At 46.0% G+C, this 19,828-nt stretch overlaps 1 protein-coding gene across 1 annotated transcript; it reads right to left on the reverse strand.

Annotated features, from left to right (window-relative positions):
- Positions 1-1,318: 1,318 nt before the first annotated feature.
- Positions 1,319-19,000, reverse strand: TMEM229B (transmembrane protein 229B). The gene is made up of 2 exons (XM_010212193.2): positions 18,935-19,000; positions 1,319-2,164 (listed from the first exon to the last, which is right to left on the reverse strand). The coding sequence occupies exon 2, from the start codon at positions 2,147-2,149 to the stop codon at positions 1,646-1,648; it is 504 nt and encodes a 167-aa protein (XP_010210495.1). The 5' UTR covers positions 2,150-2,164; positions 18,935-19,000; the 3' UTR covers positions 1,319-1,645.
- Positions 19,001-19,828: the final 828 nt, after the last annotated feature.

Below are 19,828 nucleotides of genomic sequence, written 5' to 3' on the forward strand. Positions count from 1 at the left end.
TAGCCAAATTCATCCCTGGCACAGCTCTGGTGGCTTTGGCGAAAGAACCAACCCCTACACTGTACCTGCCCCTACAGGGCAATTTAAGCAAACCTCCTCCTAAAACTGTTAGGAGTGAGGTCTGACAGCTGGAAGCTCCATGTTTGTTGCTAATTCCAACTATCAGGATTTCCCAAAGCAAATCATTAGCTGTGGCTGCCAGTAATGAAGCACTTTTTTAGCATTACAGCTTTCCGTGTGCTCCAAGAACGTTGCTACCTTGAATGAACTCCAAACCGCCCAGCCCAGGTCTCTCTAAAACGGAGCCCGGGCACTTCCTCGGCCTCGCTGCGGGCCGCGCTCCCCGCCTCACCACAGCGGCGGGCAGGGCCGCACGAGAAGGGCTCTTCGGAAACCGCTTTGCCAACGTGCCTCGCTGTACCGGGTGCTGCGGCCTACCCCGGCTGCCTCCCGTCCGCGTTAGGGCACAGGGCTGCTGTAGTGATGCAAAGTAAGGTGGGGGAAGAGGGAAAAAAAATAAACTCAGCTCTGGATACTCTGAGAGGAACATTGGGCGAACTGGGCCAAGAGGTGCCACTGCTAAAGAAAGCTGACAGTCAATCCCAGAGGGCTCTGGATGCTGGCTCCTGCCTTAGCCACACAAAGATTTCTGACCTTTGATCAAGTACAAGGGGTTACAGCCAGACTAAAAAGTCAGCAACGGCACCAGAAACAGAGGAATCCCTGGGAAGGAAAGCAGCAAACACCTGCAGTGTGTATAGTCTTTACAAACTTTGCACAGTTGGGATGGAAACCAGAATCTGGAGCAGCCCTTTGGGCAAGTCCCGCTTCAAGGGGATACAGGTGATGGGAAGACATAAGCTAGTTCTTGTTCTTCTTGCCAAGATCCAAACTGCAGAGATTATGGTAAAATTCACTTGGCAAAAAAAGGCCTTTATTAAAAAAAAAAAAAAGGGCGGGGGGAGGGCAGGAGTTCTCTAGTGAACATCAGGTCTGAGAGTTCAAAAAAAGTACAAGACTGGTATAAATTGAGCAAGATGTCCAGCACCAGCCTATACTGTGGTGCAAACAAAGAACCTGGCGGTAGGCCAAGGGGACCTCCATCTACCTCCCCAGCACGCTGCCAGTCCCTGGCTCTTCTTGACAGCACATGGATTTTCCTTGGTCCTGCAGCTTCTCAGGTCCCATGGGAGGTATTGGTTGCAAGCAAGCACCTGAATATTGCCTAATAGAGTAAGCCAATCGTTAACTTAGCTGGCACATCCATGCCCATCCACTAACTTTTTTTTTTTTTTTTTAAAAAAAAAAAAAAAGAATCGTATGCATTTCCACTGTAGCATTTTCTTCTTCTTTCTTCACATACATGTAAGCAAAAGAACTGCCTTCATCTGTAATAATTTAAAATCAGAAATGACCTAACTAACAAGTAGCTGACATTGGTCCTTGGAGTCCAAAGGATAAAATCCATAGAAAAATCATTGGTTCCATATTTTTTTCTGGTATATCCCATGCACACCCCCTTTAGAAAAAATGGGGCTTATGAATCTTATCATACAGGAGAGAGAAGTCCCTCAAAGCCAGCGCTGCCAGTCTGTAGTAGAGGTGTAGGCTCTCTCAGCTGCTAAGAGTGGCTCTGAGTCACCGCTCAGTCGGTCTTCACGTGGCCGTTGGCCAAGGCAACGGGGACGGTGGGGGCCCCTGGCTCCGCTGTCTCATCAAACCGTAAACGCAGGGTGTTTCTGATCACCAGCTGCTCCATGATGAAGGACGCACAGAACCAGGGGATGGCATACTCCAGGGTGATGAGGCCCATGAAGTCAAAATCAAACTGGGAATAGTCCCATGGGCAGGCATTGAACTGGCGCAGAATGAGGCCAGTAGTGAACTCCCAGAGATATGTCCAAAGAGTGTAAATGAGGCAGCGCACCACAATGTTACACTTGTCCTTGAGGTACAGGTACATCTTCTCCACGATGAGGATGGAGGTGCCATAAATGAAGAGTGCCCACACGCTGGTGACACCGGGGAACTTCCAGTTAAAGTTGACCACAAACTCCCAGGCAGCCGTGAACATCACCTCACAGAAGTAACCGTGGATGGCGTAGAGGTACCACCGGGAGAACGCGGTCAGGGGCTCTGCTGCCGCCATTCTTCTGCGCACACTCTGAAAGGACAGCAGGGAGAGAAGTCAGGAAGGATGCCACGAGCTCCCGTCCCCCACACGGCAACTCATAACGCCCGCAAAGGACCTGAGAAAGAGAGCGAGTTATCATCTCAGTTTTACTGCAGTGGATTTAAGTCGTGGTGGCTCCTTACTAGGCTCTGAGACTCAGAAGGAGCCTGAATGGGTTAAACTGCCTGGCCAGAGCCACTTCAAGCAGCTATAGCGGGTGGTAAAAGGTACAAGGGACCAGTAGTGGGCAACCACAGAACTTACCAGATGCAATTGCCAGTAGAAGAATGCAGGCATCTCAAAAGGAGCACATGTCTTCTCTCTGCTCCTTTCAAGGACAGCACTTTGCCCTTTCCAGTATGGATTTGGAACACTGAAAACTTTAGCCCTTTCAGCTGCCCCCTAAATCCTTGTACTCAAAAAGTTCAGGGTACTGAAAAACTATGCTGTGATGAAGGTAACAGAAAGGAAACTAGAAGAGAAAGTTTCTGAAGTTTTGTCCTTTCAGATACCACACCTTTTGCTCAGTAATTGAACTGTTAATTCTCTTGTTAGAGAACTCACATGCCATCATAGAATTAAGATGGTTTAGAGAAGAATTATGGTGTCAGGTCTCCTGGTCCAAAGTCAAAAAGCACAAGAGAGTCACTGAAATCCATTCAGGTTTGGGTTCAGGACAGCAAAGCATAAAGCATGAGAATTAAAAGGAAGAACTGAGCATAGAGAGGTAGTTAGTCCTAGTAAACAGGAAATGAGAACAAACTCAAACTGCCTCTGCAGAAAGAAACTTGGTGAAAAGGCTTCGAAAGGGCATAACTTACCTATCATTGAACAATCTCAGCACAATTAGTTTTTATACACTTTCAATTCATTGTAGAGATTTCTAAAGTCTTAAGCACTGCCTTGTCACACTAACTCATTAGCCCAGATTTATTTTAGGTGTAATTTTACTGAAACCCTACAGATATACAACACAGGGCAAATATGACCTCTTCCATTCTTTAAATATATGCTTTCAAGTCAGATTTCTCTTGACCCCTGATTAGGCATTATTTAACTTCTTTGCTCAGCACTTGTCAACTCAGTGGTACAAGGTGCTAGGAAAGGACTGCAGCAATGTCACGTGCAGTCATACCAATGCCATCTGGAAACAGAGTACTGCTGCCCTGCTCTGCAACCACTGTGCCTCTCTGAAGCAAATGGTAACATGCAAGAGTGCACTGAAAGGAGATTCTGCCAGGGGAGGGGTAAAGAGAAGGTTCATAAAGAAAGAAAAGAATTTACAATAACCAACCCAAAGGAGGTGAGCAAAATGCATAGGTCACTGAATTATCTTCAGATGCTGCAGAGATGGTTCAAGAGCAAACTGTGAGCTTGCAGGTAAAAGACTAAGGAGTGACTAGAAATTCCCTCATGTACCATCACAAGAGATGCTCCAAGACAACTGTGGAGGCATCATAGAAATGTGCATGGTGTGTATCTGCACACAGGCCACAAGAAGCTGATGTGCAATGGCACTGCAAACCTCCTCCCTGAGAGGCAGAGCAGTTTAGCAACAACATGTTAGTTCATTTTCCAGCATAATCAACAAGCTTGGGGGGGAAGATCTTGAATCTTCATATAATCTTCCCATTTCCACATATTTTCAAAAGGAAAACAGTAGTCAGAGCTACAGGAAAGAGGAAAATTGTAAGAAGGAAGTGGGCTGTGACTGTCTTTAGTCTGAATGAGGATATACAGCTGCAGCAGGAAGGGAGAAACTTCTTGCATCTGAGGAGATGGACACCAAAAAAAAAAAAAAAACCCCAAAATAGAAGTCTTAGAGGTACTATCTATTGCTAGGTAAGGTGCAAAGGAAACACAGAATTGTCATTCTCTGCAGAAGAGAGCGATTGTAAAGTTTTCACTAAACTGCCAACGGCTGTACGTTTTTCCTGTCTTCTCAGTAATTCTTTGTAAGCTTTTCCACTGGTGCTCCTCTCTTCTCACCCTTCCCTCTATGACTTTATAGAAAATGTATTCGAATTCTGTTAGCTGGAAACACACGCAGCATGCCTGACAGGTGTTCCTTATAGCTTTGGAAGTCTTTCTAAAGCTAGACCTTTAATAAAACAGGTTTCCCAAATGTGCAAAGGTCCTTTCCTCTCAATCTCTCTTCATCCAGGGATCCCTTAACCAGTTATCTCTTTGCCTTATGCCTGCCCCGCAAAGCCAAAGACTCCAGCAAATGTACCCAGCAAGTCATATCCAATTCTGCACCATGTAAGTTGCACTGTGCAATAAAGATCTCTCTTTCCTGATATTATACACCACATGCTTAATTACCTAGTTATTCTCTGCTTTTCTTACATTTTGCAAAATAGATATCTAGTCCCTACACTGGAAGTCTAGGAGTAACATTTGAATGTAGATTAAGGACAACCTCTGCAATTGAGATTAATCCATTATGAAGACTGTTCCTGGAATCCTGACCCTTTCACAACAGTTGCAAGGAGATAAGCACCAATACACTGGTTACATCTCAGCACTTCCCTTCTACTATCTCAAGCAACCTAAGCTTCCACAGGAACTTTCTTCTTACAATATGCTTGAAAGATGGTCCTCACTGGCAGCCCGCCAATTAAAAGCATCCTAGAACAGAGCAGATGAACTGTGGAAGCCCAAAAATGAGCTGGTTCCACGGTGCTAGGCACTACATAAATCCATAAATAGCTCCTGGTGCAAAATTCTTCATTTTAAATAAGACAGAAAGTACACAGTAAGAAATAGAAGAGAGGATACTGAAGTAGAAATACAATGCGCTATATCACATCAAAACACAAGTGGGGGACTTAATAGCTACAAGACACTTGAGCATTTACAAAGTAATTAAAATTGCAGCTGTCCCAAGCATCTCACTTCCCAACCACATCAAACTGGCTGATCCCTGTTAGGCAATACAGCAAGCAAAGGTCTTAAGGAGAGACACGAAGAGGAGAGGTGTTATTTTATTTGGCAGCAATTCATGCATAAGAACCGTGCTAAACAGAAGGCCAAGACGGGATCCAGTGAGAGATGCAGATTGTGAGAAGCCTAAAATAGATACCTGAACTTGGTGATACAAGACTTTTCGTGGAGTGATGTTAATGCAGATCAAGCAGTTTGAACATACGATCGCTGTTTAGTTCCCCGAGCAAAACAAGTGATGTGGAGCAGTGAGGTGGTTACAGGGTGATGGATGTTGACCTCCTGAAAAGCAGCAACATTGCTGCCAGCTGCGCAACTGCCTCAGCAGGGAGGGAATAAGCTGTGGAGACCGAGCTCCTCACCAAGCCTTCACACAGGAAGGTCAGGGCTTGCAATGCTGCTGCTCACATAGTGCTATTTTGTAGAAAATAGGCAGCTTCCAAGCTTGAAAATATGAAATTAATACCTTTCATCAACAGCAAATTCTCTTTATATTTCAAGCAGCTGAAGAAACAGTGCCTCAAAACAGTATATTATTTGCAAAACACAGGTAGGCCAGCACAGAAGTTTTCTTTCTCTAGCAGGACCATTTTTTTCTCCCCCAGTCTGCTGAGAGATGATAAAAAGGCAACTACACTGAAACTGCACATCAGCCTGGGAACATACAGTCCTAGAATTTCTCCTCACGCTGCCTGTGCGGGAAACCCTCCTGACAGCACAGGAGCCCTGAACTGCTCCACCTACAACAACAAAAAAAAGGCACTTCCAAACCACAGCTCTAACAGGCACAGAATATGGAGGGCTTTATTTCTCACAGAGATCTGGTTCTGATGATCAGGGCAGCATGTTCTCATCTAGGGGTGCAAGAAAAAAGGATGTTGTAACAACACTGACACTCTAAATTTTAGAATATCGACTCCTAATTGGATATTAACCATGCCCTAGACCGAGGTAAGACACCGATCAACCTAGTGCACCAGAAAAGCAAGGAGAACCCCAACTGCTCTAGGGACAGCTTCCCAAGGTGCGAGGCACCTCATGCAAAGAGGAGCACTAATGTATTTGGGTTTGCAGCTGCTGTGGCCCAGGCAGCCAACAGGCAAGCCACTGGCATATGAAGAAACAACAGCAGGTTTGTCACCACGAGGGGGACATCACTGCATGCCAGGTTTATGCCTGATCAATTGGCCACTGGCCAGTTCAGAGCTCTCCTTCCCGTGGCCTTCTGCCCATCTCCCTGCTACCAAAGCAAACTGTGCTTCAAGACTCACGTTGTCCCATGGTCTTACTTAAGACCAACCTAAGATACCCCGAGTTAGTCCTGAGGTGCTAATAAATGAAGAGCACAGGGCACAGCTCCTCTGACAAGCCAGGGCCTCTGGCTGCCAGTTCTGCCACTGCTTGGGTCTCCACAACTGGAGCTCCAAAATATGTGGCACCTGCCACTCCTTGACCTTCAGCTCTCCCACTTATAATAGTCCCCGATTTTTTTTTTTTTTTAAATCAAGGAGCGCTTACATGAAAGTCATAGTTCTTCATGACTCTTTGGATATCTTTCATTGCCATTCTTTGTATCTACTCTTGCTTAAGAGCTGGAAAGTCAGTCATGTATCTGTTTTTTGTTGTTGTTTTAATAAAGAGCAGCAAACACAAGGACTGGTGGATGAAAACAAACAAAAACACATCAACATGCATTCTGGGGCAGTGCTTTTAAAATTTAATTTCTCTTCTCCTTAATTTTGCATTTTCCCTGTAAGTAAACACCAAATGAGTGTGCCTTTGCAACCAGAGACAACATTCAATTAATGGGCTTCAAGTCTGGCTTCAACATTTTCATATAAGTCTTGCACAAACCCTTAGAAATAAAGATTTACAGAACACCAGTGCTGGATTTGGCCCTAAGACATTTGTTCATTACTGTTTAAAGATTTATGCACTAAAATCTCGGCAGTACTTATGTGCTGAAGTCATAGCTCTGAGGAGATATTCATCCTTCAGGTAACCGAGAGCCTCAATTAACTGTGGCTTAGAAAATAGAATTTCGATTGCACTGAAGTGTGGAATAGTTCCAGCAAATAGATTAATCAAGCTTTGCAATGAAAGTTAAAAGTGCACCACAGACAGCTGTCTCTGAGCACAGACTTGATGTACACTCCTTCCTCCTGGCAGTTTCTGAGTACTTCTGGAGCTCTGGGATTTTGGTCAGCTCTGGATGTATTAATCTGTCCTTGCTGCTTCTCTCCCTCTGGACTCCATGAGGGTCTTTGTTCTTTCCCTTCCTCAGAGGTCAACCAGCACACTCACTATGGTGAGTGAGCACAGACCATTGCTAATCTGCCTTTTCCCCTCAATTATGCTCTGCCACCTTCCCCTAGCAAAGGGCATCATTTCCCAGCTGCTCCTGGGTCATTCTGTACCCACAGGGAGCTTCTGATCCCTGCCCATCTTTCAAATCTGTCCCAAAGAGAATTGGGATACAGTAAAACACAATGACGACAAAAAGAAGATTAGATGAATCCAATTACCAAACTAAGCCAAAGAGATGAGGAAGTGTCGTTCTTATCAGGAACGTGTCTGTGTGGGCTGCCCAGCAGGCACCGTTCACGACGAGGAGGATTTCGTTGCGAGGGGAGGGCTAGGGAGCGTGCTGGGGGAGCCTTGTCAGGGAACAAAGAGGAAACAAGAATACACTGCTCTCAAAAAAAATCCTCTTTCTGCCTAATGCGATCTCATGAATGGCACTGGAAATGCAGAAAGCCAAGACAGAACGCGCAGAAAGTGCGTTACGAGGAGAAGTGACTTCAGCCCTCAACGGCCACTCTCACCTGAGGGCAAGTAAAGACAGAAGCTCTGTACTTATAGTGACCAAGACAGATGCTTCCTGTGGGCCTGGCATAAGTTAAGAGCTGTCAAGAGGCAAACAAGCAGCAGGCTCGTATAATAAGCCTGGGAAAATTGCTCGGTTCAATCTTGGCATCTAAAAAGGTATTGCAACAAAAGGTGGTATCACAATCTCCCCAACATCTCTTTTGGGCAAGGTCACATCCTACCCAAAACCTGTTGCCCGACCAATTCCGTGCCTTAGCTGCTGTTCCGTTTTCTTTGGAAAAGCCGTCCCGAGTTCCCAGTGTTTCCTGATGCTATGGCTCCAAACCAAGCAGGGCTCCAAGTGCCTCTGAAGCAGCCTCAGCAAGAGGCCGAGGCTCTAAAGCCAGGGACCCACTGCAGGAGCAGGCAGTGTCCCCCGCTACAAGCTCAGAGCCCGAGGCCAGCGCTACGGAAGGTCGGTCCCCAGGTGACCACGCACTAGGAGGGGACACAGGACGCCCCAAGGATCCACATCAGCTTTACTCCACGTTGGGGTTTCAGTCACCAGACTCACCTTCATCTGAGCCTGGAGTGATGCTAAGGTTTATTTTAACTTCCTTCTCTACAGTGAGAACAGAACTGAGCATTAGGAGCTTTTCAAGAGCTGCCAGAAGCGCTCAGTGCATCACTTCAGGGCTCCGCCTGGGCATTCATACTTCCTTGCCAGGGAGCAGTGCAACTCCAGAGTTCCTGAGGGTCCTGCCCTTCAAACTGTGCGTTCCAGTACGGCGGCAATCAAAACACATGGCTATTTTTGAAAGAAAGCTTGAGCTTAAACACTGTATTAGCTGACTGAATCAAATCTGACATTCAAAGAACATAATGCACATCACGCCTTACTAGTAAAAAAAGTAACCCAGAACATAGTGATGAAGGGGGAGAGAGAACTCATCCTGAGAACACGCTGCAACTTTACATCTTGCCATAACCAATATCTTTCCACCACCACTAGAGAGCCAGCAGACTTAAAGAGGGGACAGCATTAAGAACAGAACATTATCAGCGTCGCATATCTTACATGATTCCTGAAAGCTGTTTGGAAATTTAGTTCTTCTGTGAAAAGGTTTCCTTTTCTTAGCAAATGCCCACAGGCTTCTTTCTGAACCAAAACGAAAAGCAATTAACAACCGTCCAATCCTGATGAACAGCCCTACAATAATAAATTGATCCGGACAACTTAGAGGTCAGTATCAGTTCCACAGTAACAAATAAATATACATAGCCCAACTCTTCTAACAATTTGCAGTAACAAGCCAGAATTGGTTTGGAGGCCAATTGACAACAGAGGAAAGTCAGGCTTGGCAATAAGAGTGAAAAAAAAAAAAATCCAAACCCATTTCACATTGAAAATGAAGGTTGGTGAGCAAAGCACACAGGAATATCTAAAAGAAGTGGGAATACCTAAATTCCTGGTCCTGCTAATGCTGCAACATAATCTAAGTCACTTAAATCTGTGAAGAGCGGTGTGTATAAAAAATAAGAAAATAAATAAAAGAAAAGAAATAAAAAAGAACTGTTGACAGATCCAAGATGCCCTCCCCTAGTTTGCTACAGGTAAAGTAGAGCAGCTAACTTGGTGGGTTTTATTTACCACAGAATAAGATACCAGTTCCTAAAAATTCTTGGTATAGGTGTAGCTGTAAAGAACACTTTCCTCTCCTTCTATCATTATGAAGTACACAAGCCTTTACAATCGGAGTGAATTTGATTCTCTGTCATTCAGGTTTGTTTCAATTTAGACAGAACAATGAGCAGTCTGTAACTGCTATCGCGCGGGTACATCTGTCTTCATAGACTAGTCATATTTTTCTGTCCAGGGCAAGGCCCTAAAACCTAAGTTTTTAGTAACTATCCAGCAGATATGCTCCTCCGTTGTGTTGGGCACTTCACTGCCATTCACATCTCTGCAAAAGGCAGTTTACATTTTTAGTGCTTTACTTCAAAGTAACATACCACAAAGCTTACCACTTGTGAATAAAACATGAAGGGGATATGTATGTATTTTTAACCCATCCTATGTTTTTCTCTCCCATCAATCTGAAGCCTCAGATCCACCATAAACCTCTAACATACATGATTCTCCTCAAATCAGATTTATTCATCTGCTTATGTGCTTTCTTTCTCAGAAAGCCAGCACCAAAGAGAGATTTCAATCACTTTTCCTTCTAGGAAGGCTGATTTCTCAAAGGCAGACTGACCATTCACACTTCCTTTTAAATAAAAGAATAAACATCAACATTCGTGCCCTCAGCAGAACTGCTATTTGCTGGTCTACTTCTGCCCACCGTTCCTGGAAGCCATGTTTTCCTTATTTCCCTTTTCTTTCCCTCAAGTAGAAGCAATTTTGCCCATAATCCTCCCCCCCGACTATACTCATTTTTTTGCTGAAGTCATCTTTCACAAACACTCCTGTTGCATTCAGGATTCCTGTCCGCAGCCTGCCAATCATTTACCATAGCTTCAGAGGGCACGCTCAGCTTGAGCCTTTAGCTAACTTCTCTGAAAGTGGATCCATTTACCATTTGCCTATATCATTCTTCCATATGCCTACACAAACACACAATTTTGCATAGAACAGTCTTGCGGCTCTACAAACTACAGCACTGGGTTTGGGACCGACCTTTCCTTTTGTGGCTACAGCAAGTCCAATTAACCTCAGACTCTACTGAAGTGTCTCCCTGGTAAAATCAGCAAATGAGTTCATTGCACTGACACAGGACAACATTTTCAAAACTAGCCTGTTAAGTTTCTTAAAATAGGACATAAAAGTTGATATTTATGTGCACAAGGTAACATCAGCTGCTTCTGAATGCCTAGAGTCCAGGAATTCATCTTTTATAGCACAGGGCTGCCTAGTTCATGAAATAAAGCAGTACCACAGCTTCAGACAGCTTTGCATATCTAATAGTATTCAGCTATTGTACTTGCTTAAACCCTGATCCCCTATGCCAGACCTGATGTACACATTTAGGTTTCTGAAAAAATTGTAAACCATTTCTACAAACAATCTAACAAATTCCACCAGTCCTGAAGGAGACGTAACCATAACATGTTAATACCAGCTATTTACAAAATACCTGAAAAGGGAATTAAGGTTCCATCTTAAAAGGAAAAATCCTTAAGAACTGCTAACTCTAATCCTAAACTCAGCAAGGAGATAAAAATACTACTCACCTCTTCATTCCTATCACCTATTAATCCACACAGAAGATGGAAGGATGGCACAATCTCAAATGCAGATGAATGGGGGGAGAAAGAGGGAAAAGGTTGGGTATGGACCAAAAAGCTGATCTGTTACAAAAAAAATAATTTTCTGACAGCACTAGGAGAAAAATAAGTTTCTCATCCTTGACTGCAAACACTGTCAGACAGCTGACAAAACCCCTATGGTAAAAGGTGCAAAGGTAAGTCAAGACTGCTCCTCTACCGCTCTTGTCCCAGGTGGCACTGCCCAGAAGGCCACCGTGGTGACCGCTTTCCCTCACGCAAGGCGCAATCTGCAGAAAGCAAATCCTGCTCTGCTCCCCAGGCAGGTGCTGGCTCCGTGCTCTTGTGCCTGGGACTCCCTCCTGCCCCAAGCGACTCTGCGAGCATGCGGAAGAGGAACTGTCCGGGACCGCAATGCTTGCAGCCTCCCTAGCACCGGGGAGGACAGGGGGGCTGCTGCAGACCACACCGCGCTGTCACTAACTCTGATCCTACTACTTGGGCCAGCCTAACAGAAACCTGGCATTCAGTCTGAAACACCTTCAAGGCCTAAGGCAGCCTGAGGATCTTGAACTCACCGGTCCCTCCTTCCTCCATCAGCAATATCAGCTGAGCCCGCAAAACATAACTGCCTCTCCTCAGAAACCTCATGGGTCTTTGAGGAGAAGACAGTTGGAGTTGTGCTGGGTGCCACAAGGGGCTGGTTTCTGAAGCCTCGGCAGCCTGGGGGCTATCTCCTGTGCTGTGCTCTCCAGGGGAAAAGGGAAGGAGACGCTGCCTATCAGCTCTGTGCCACAGAGGCACACACACCAGACAGGAACTCACTGGAGGAAGTGATAAAAAAGCTACTTCCCACTCAAGCACTGCTCTTCCCCAATCCCTCCCATGGCTAGTCTGCCCTTTCCTCAGGTGCCAAGCTGCCCACTAGCTCCTGCACACTTGCCACAGGAACTCGCGGCACTCAGCACCTCCCAGGAGGGACTCAGGGGAAGAAACAAAACCAGAAGAGCCTGCTCGGCAGTGGGATGAAGACACTGCAGAAGGGATCCGTCTCTTTCGGGTTCTCACAGCTGGGGAGGCCTTTTAACAGCAACTCGATTTCTTTCTGTTGAACTCCCATCTAACTCTTTACCCAGGTACCATGCAACTGCCCTACAGTATTTAGGCAGAACAGTCTTGGGCAGGGGTGACAGAAATATCCTGCCCGTTTAATGACTTGTCATAGAGATACAGAATCATTCCCCTCCTCGCAAAGAATCAGGCTGATTTCTACCTTGGACTTGCCATCTGACTCTCTACTAGTTGTGGTGCCCTGAACTACTGACTTACGTTTTCATTTTTCTCCCATCCTACCCACAGGCTGAAATTCATTCATAAACTTCAGGCACTTAACGAAAGAGGTACCCAGGTCGCAAGCTGTGCCTTCTCAGGCTCTCTTTGCAGTTAACAGCTAGAGAAGAATTTTTTTTTCCCTTTATCTTGTTTTTCTTCTAGGCAACAGCAGGCATCTCATGCCTCTGGGTGAGGGGTCAGCTGAACAGAGATGCCAGTTTTTGTCTGTATGTTGAGAATGGTCTTGTGAACAGAATAGAATCCCTTAATTTTAAATGAAACAGTTTGATCCTGCTCACAATGACCACCAAAAAGCCTGTTAAAAAAAATCTCTTTAAACCATTTTAAAAATCTGTTCAACAAATAGAGCCTCAGGTGACCCATGGCAAATGGAACCAGAGAGGCAGCATATGTTGTCCCTGCTTACATAAAATGCCTAAGAGCTGTCATTTTTGTGCCTAAACCATGCATTTCTTATTGACAGTCCTGGAATGGCACATTCTGGGCATTTTGCCCATTCTTTTCTAGAGGTGCACGTCTGAAACATGTAACGACTTTTATGACAATCAACGGGTATCAAATATGATGGGAAGGCAATTCAGTGCACCGACTATTTTCAACAATACTCTTAGTAAGACAAGAATTTAAGATTTTTGCTTCTACTAACACTAAATCAGGAAAATACTAAGAAAATTAACAAGTACCAGCCTGAGCATGCTTGCACAGAGTAACTAGCCCTAATACACACAGTAACAAACTCATGACAAACCCATTTCCACTGCCTTGTATAACAACTTATCCCAATTCAAAGGTATCCCAAGCAGTCTTAAAATAAGCTCTTTGTGCTTAGGTCTATACTCTCTTAGGAGCTGCATATATGCTGCAACTAAACAAGCTTCTTCATTGTCTCTTCATCATCTTTCAGCAGTCCTTCAGCTGCAATGATGTGTGAAGTTAACTGAAATTGTGCATACGTAAAATTAATTCTTAAATTACCACGCGCCAGCCAAGGCTGTAGCAGGCATGTGGAGCACAGACAGGGTGTTCTAGGGATGCACATCTCTCCTTGAAAACACTCAAGAACTGGAGGGTGACCTCTGTTACTCCATGGCAAAAATAATCTTCCCTGGTATTTGTCACTTTACATCTTAAGTCACTCTCACGGTCACCCAAATTTAGACACCTTAATATATTGCACAGTATGACGCTTTGCACTGCAGCCACGATATAGACCCAGTTAAGGGAGAATCTGTATCAATGAGGATCACTATACGAACTTCCGCTCACTCCTTCTTATGCCTGCTTATGCCCCACTTAACAGCCTTCCTTCATCATCCTCCCTGGCAGACCTATGGCATGTGCTAACACCCCAAAGCCTGACTGTGAGCACAACAGAAATCCATTGGAAGATCATAGAATCACAGAATGGTGCCTTAAGAGACTGGATCAGGTCTTAGGTCTTAGACCAAGCTAAAGAGGATGCTGTAGAAAAGGTGAAGCTCTTTCTCAGAGAAGCAGAGGTTTCTAGAGATCCACCCTAATACTTCTCATTCTGGAATTACCACAACTAGAACACTATCTAGAAGAGTGGCTTTCTCGTGGCAAATCTATATTGAGGTTTCTACAACTAAGGGTGAAAAAGAGAGAAGCAAGTTGTAGGCAGGACTTGGAGAAGCAAATGGATATTCCTATGCTGCAGTAGACACATGACTTAGGTTGTAGAGAACCTGTGCTGTTTCATGAAGCAGTAATGCAAGACTTGCCTCAGCTGGCTTACGTTGGCCATGGGAAAGACAAGAAGGGCTAAATGATGCACTGCACTAACATAACACTCATGTTTTATTAAAACACCGTTTTTATTACTAGGTTTGCCATTGATCTGCAGCATGACCTTGGACTACTCCACCTCTGTGTGCCTCTGCCTGCCATCTGGCTAATTAGACTAAACTATTTGATGAGAGCTAGGTCTAACCATGGATTGGTTCGGCAGGTAGCACACCTGGTCACTGACGCTGCCAGAAGTCATTAAGTGCTACTCAAATAGAGAGCAATTCCAGACACTCACTTGCAAAAGAATTAAGTTCTGCATGACTCCCAGCTCCCAACACCAGCCTGAATTGCTCAGTTGCATCTCATGGACTCCTGGATTTACCAAGGCATTTTTCTTGGGTAGCCTGAAGTGCATCTCCAAGACAGATGCAAGTCTTTGTATTTAACAGCATGATCAATAGGCTGTTCTATACAGCACTTACGAGTGAGTAATTAAAGGAAATACTACTGCAGTGCAGCTTCTCATTAGCAACCTAATTAGCCTTCTGAAAATAATTAACATTCTTTTCTTTAAGGAGAACAGATGACCCACTACATCCATCCAACAAGTAAAATGAATAGCCAAGGTATGGTTTTGTTAGGAAACAACAAGAGAAGCATCCAGCAGCAGTACCAGTAAAAGGGAAGCAGGAAAGAGAGGAGAGGGAACAAAAAAGAAAAAGCGCATGGGGTGTGGAGGTCTTTGGTCTTCACCACAAATGAGTTTAAATAGGCACAAATGCCTGAAAAGCGAAACGGGAAGGCTGGATTACGTACATGGGGGTGTAGGACTGGTACTTGTATAGCTGCTTGATGCGGGCGCACGTGCGCACCTGACATGCACATGTGCAGGCTCTTGCCCTCCACAGTCCACTGACAACCCATTTGCTGCAATGACAAGAAATTCTGCATACAAGCCTCTTGTGAAAGCCAGATTTAAGTCTTCACTATTTAAAACCCTTCAGAAATTCCATTAAAGTAAGCCATGATTTAATGACAGACAGAGCCCTTTTTTGTAGCCTGCAGAAATAATTGAGCTGATAGTTATGAACAGCGTGAAGGACCCCCATCCAAATTTCACAGAGTGGTGCTCTGGTCAGTTAGCGTGCTCTAAAAGAGTTTGCTCCCCCACACTGATTCCAAATATGCAATGATTGCAAGCGTAGAGCAGAGACCCTTCTCTGCTCATGCTTCAAATCCCAGGCATCAGTGATGTGGGATGCACATGTATATAGGGAAGAGAAAAAAGCAACGAAGCAGGTCAACGTATCACTCACTGGTAGCAAGAACCACAGTATTATCAGCAGATGAAGAAGAAATAAGCTATGAGGGAACCAAGCTACCCAGCATGGTGTGTTCAGGTAATGCAACAGGCATAATAAACCACAAATATGCAGTTGCATTTTCAGCCATTTCTCGTTTGACGCATATTCACATTTGCCCGGCGTGAGCTGCACACTTATAGCCACAAACTGCAGCGTGGCAAAGCCCGGCCATGCAGCAGCTGCCACATTTCCATCACTATGGAAACCACAAATCCACAGCCTGCTCCCTTTTCCTGTCTACCTATTTCGCTGGTTAGTAACGTATTCTTCTAATCTACCCTCTTATCACTTTCCCGGACCACAGAGCACCCACAAACACATTTTACCTCGTTCAGGACCAAGCCTTTCCTCCTCCAGGGCGCTCTCTGTGCAACCTGCCCTAACCTTTCCACCAGCTGGGCAGCCTTGTGGGAGGTTTCCACTGCAGCTTTCAGGGGGACTGTTCCAACCTTGTCTGACGAGTCAACACGTGGGGGATTTCAGCTCTGTCAGCCACCCAAGGTCTCCCTCAGCTTCTGCACTAAGCCAAGTCCTCCTGCAAAGAAGGCTCACTCTAGAGCAATCCAGGCAGTTTGCTTAAATCAGAAGCTAAAAAGCTGTTGAGCAAAAGATCAGGATCATTTCCTTATCCCAAAATGCCTTTTTTTTTTTTTTAATATTTTCAAAATGGGAGAAAATAGGAGACACAGGACACCACGCAAGACAGCTGTAAACGCAAAGGTTAAACTTCCACTTTAAGAAGCCTGCCATTTCTGCAGCAGCTGCTAATTACAGGTGGCTCTTCCCACACTAAAAAGCTGAATGTCTCTCAGTAAAAGCCTAATAGTCAAGAGTAACTCCAGAAGGTGCAGAAGGAAGATGGGGAAAATGCTCCAAAGTCTGCAATATGGCATGGATGCTGCGACCTGGCTATGTGAAATGACTGAAGGAATCTTCAAACAGACCTGCAGGAGGGAAAGAGCAAAACAGGAATAAAAAATACCCTGCTGCTAGATGGGTGTTTATGCTGAATGAATCTTCAGGGTCTTCTCTCACACCGACCTCCCAGCGCACCTCTCACCTCAGAGTACTTTTTGGGAGAAGCACAGGAGGATTCAGTCTCTGGGGCCCCGTAAGTCCTCAGCACCTCTCAACTTCAGCTGCGAACAAGGCTGCCAACCATTATATGGACAAATGCCCACTAGTAAACAAGTTGCAAAAAACCCACATATTTCATCAAGGTTGCCAAACAGCCACTTAAAACCTTTTTTCCTCCCTGCCACTAAATTACTCTGCATGGAGAGAAAAATTTTACCTGTACGCAGGGACCTTTCAGCAGATGAAATCTGGACTCTCAGCCTGCAGGAAGCAGACCGGCACCGTATGAACTCTCTTACAAAAGCAAACCACTGTTACACAAGAGTCAGCCTCTTCTTTGCAAAAAGGGCCACAGCATTCGGCTCTTCCACTCTCAGTCCTAACTCCCTTACCCTACCTCACCAATCCCAGCCAATTCCAGGCTGGCATTACTGGACATCTCCCAGTTTTATTGGTGTTACAACAGTTCCTACCAACAGCCTACAGGATGATGTTACTTCTGTGACCTAAAGGATGTCCCAAGAACAGAGCTTCACAGAGGACAAACCGAGCAGAATGGTGACCACAGTCTGCAGGGCTGCATTCCCGCTGGTCTGGGAGCAGATCTGTGCGCGTCTCCGGCAGACAGCGTCCTCAGCAGCCCAAGAGCATGGAGCATAGAGGAGGCATCGGAGAAATTAATTATTTATATCTTGTTCTGCTGCCAATGGGTCTATGTTTTCTTGCACCCATATAGCCTTCGTTTTTTTGTTTTAGCAGTAACGGGAGACGTCTGCGCTCCCTTTGATGGTTCTTGAGGGCATGTGATAAGCAGCATTTGCTCTTCTCACAGGAATAGCACCATACGCCAGGGCGCCTGCCAAGCACCGCTTTCCTCACGAGCACTCGTGGCTGCGTGGTTGACAAAGCGGTTGGACACACTCCAAGGGCTCAGCTCGGTGGCAGCAGCCTTCCCTGAGAGCTGCTGGTGCTCGCCGTGCCCTAACCTGGTGGCACCAGCCCTGCTGTCGATAGGTGACACTTTCTAACCAGCTGAAGCCCTGGTTTCGGCTGCACAACAGGCGGCAAGGTGACCTGTGGAGCTGGGGGCAGCAGCTGACCCTGCTCATTCACACTCTTAGCGGCAAAGGCCATGACTTTCCTTCCTGACTGCGTCTTGTCCCTAGTCTTGGAGAGGAATAGCTGGATATTGGAGCAGGACTGGCTGCCGCAGGGGGACCATGGAAAGCCCTGGGGTCTGTCCAAGTGGGATTTTAGGCACTACCATGAAGAGTGGGTAGTGAGACCCCCCTAAGACACAGCATAGGCTGAGGGAGGAAAGGTGGTCCATGAATTTTATATTCATAGCACCTACATATTCAAAAGGGGTTCCCAGTTACAAAAAGATTGAAGTATTGTGTGCAACCCGCTCACGAAGTCTCATCTACAGCAGCAAAAACAGTTCTGTAGCTTGACCTCCTGCAAGGCCATATGAGCTCCTGTGCGTAGCCTCCTGCTAGGGCATCCCACCACACGGTGCAGGCATACTCTGAAAACACTGCATAGGCTGAGGATTGCCCAATGGCCAGGCCTTCTGCCAGCATCACATACAAAGCTCCACACCAGCAGGCAAGTGACTGGTGAATTTGATAGCATTTTATACCCACCCTGTGCAAGTAAGACCGCAATAGAGACAGGACAGATGAGCCATAAAAGATGAGTCATACACTAGTGAACCACGTAGAGAGACTGAGTGGCTCGGTGAGGCCAGGAATAAGTCCCATATCACCTGACTCACACCTGTGCCACACCAACAGAGCAAGCCACTCTACCTATTGCTCTCATTTAGTTTAAAGGCACTGCTCCACTGTCCTGGTTGTTTTAATTGCCTGAGAGTATCCGGGTATGAGGTTTTAAAGAACAAATAATGCTGGGACAAGCTTGGCAATCAAAATGCCAAGTGATCAGAACATTATGACAGAAATGCAGAGAGAGATCAAGAGCAACGTGTATAGATGTGACCTTATTTACACTTCCAGACAGCAACAGCAGATTTGACTGGTACAAATAACTCCACCTCTTGACCAGCCCTTATCTGCCCTACACATCTAAATTTCAAAGGTCCCATTTACAACACACGTAGCTGTGCACTCAGGGAAGTGCTCTAGATTTCTGGTCTATGCCTACACTCCCGCTGGTTTCAGCCGCCAGCCCTTACCTTCTCTGGGTAGGAATCCCGGAGTTCTCCCGCTCTTTGGTCGGCTCCCAGTTACAGCATCCGTGGCTCCAGCAGGTCCAAGCCGTTTCAGATGCCTGCCGCTTTCGGGCCAGATGCGCTTGACCAGCAGCTAACACGCCGACCAGACAGCCTTCCTAAACCAAAGCAGTACAGTTTAATCTTAATGAAGCACAGCAGAGCACAGGAGGCTTTAAGCAATTAAAGAGATATGTGTTTGGATAGCTTAGCTCCAGTTGATCAGGACATGGAAGGCCCGACTTGTTCAGGAGCCCAGGCAGGTGCCTCTGTCTACCCCTCATCCAGGGGCAGCTTTCTGGCAACTGCCTCTCTTCTGGTTAGAGTCCTCGTGTTCTTCACTGTCCTCTCAATCTCCTGGATCCCAGCCATGGCAAACACACTGAGCAACCTCACTGGAGCCAATGGTTAAAGGTTCTTCACTGCTACCGTCTCAGCTGACGTCTCTTTTAACCCTTGGCAGGTCTACTAGACAGCACTTCGTCTCTAGTTTTCCTGCCCATTTCCCAATTTTGAAGCAAGCTTCCTTACTGTCTCTTTCATCCTAATCCTCCTGCTTCCAACACTCCCTCCCCATGTTTCCCACTTTTTTTGTCTACTTCCCCAGTTATCCCACCTTTCTTGTCCCCCCACCCCACTCCGGAGCACAAAGTGGCCTCCCTGAACGTTCCCCCCATTCTGTTGCCTCCCACCCAGCGCACTCCAGCGGCGCCGCCACTGCCTCTTCTCCCCGCTCGTGGGCTTCCTTCCAGCCCGCCTCACGGCCCGGAGCCCGGCCGCACTTCTCCTGCCCTTCAAGGGCTGGCTCCGAGTGCGCTGCGCTACCGACCGCCACAGGAGTCACGCAGGCTCCGGCAC

This window comes from Tinamus guttatus, unplaced genomic scaffold (genome assembly GCF_059628265.1).
Source record: "Tinamus guttatus ecotype Peru unplaced genomic scaffold, ASM5962826v1 Tinamus_guttatus_pri_ptg000676l, whole genome shotgun sequence".
In the NCBI taxonomy this organism is placed as follows: domain Eukaryota; kingdom Metazoa; phylum Chordata; class Aves; order Tinamiformes; family Tinamidae; genus Tinamus; species Tinamus guttatus.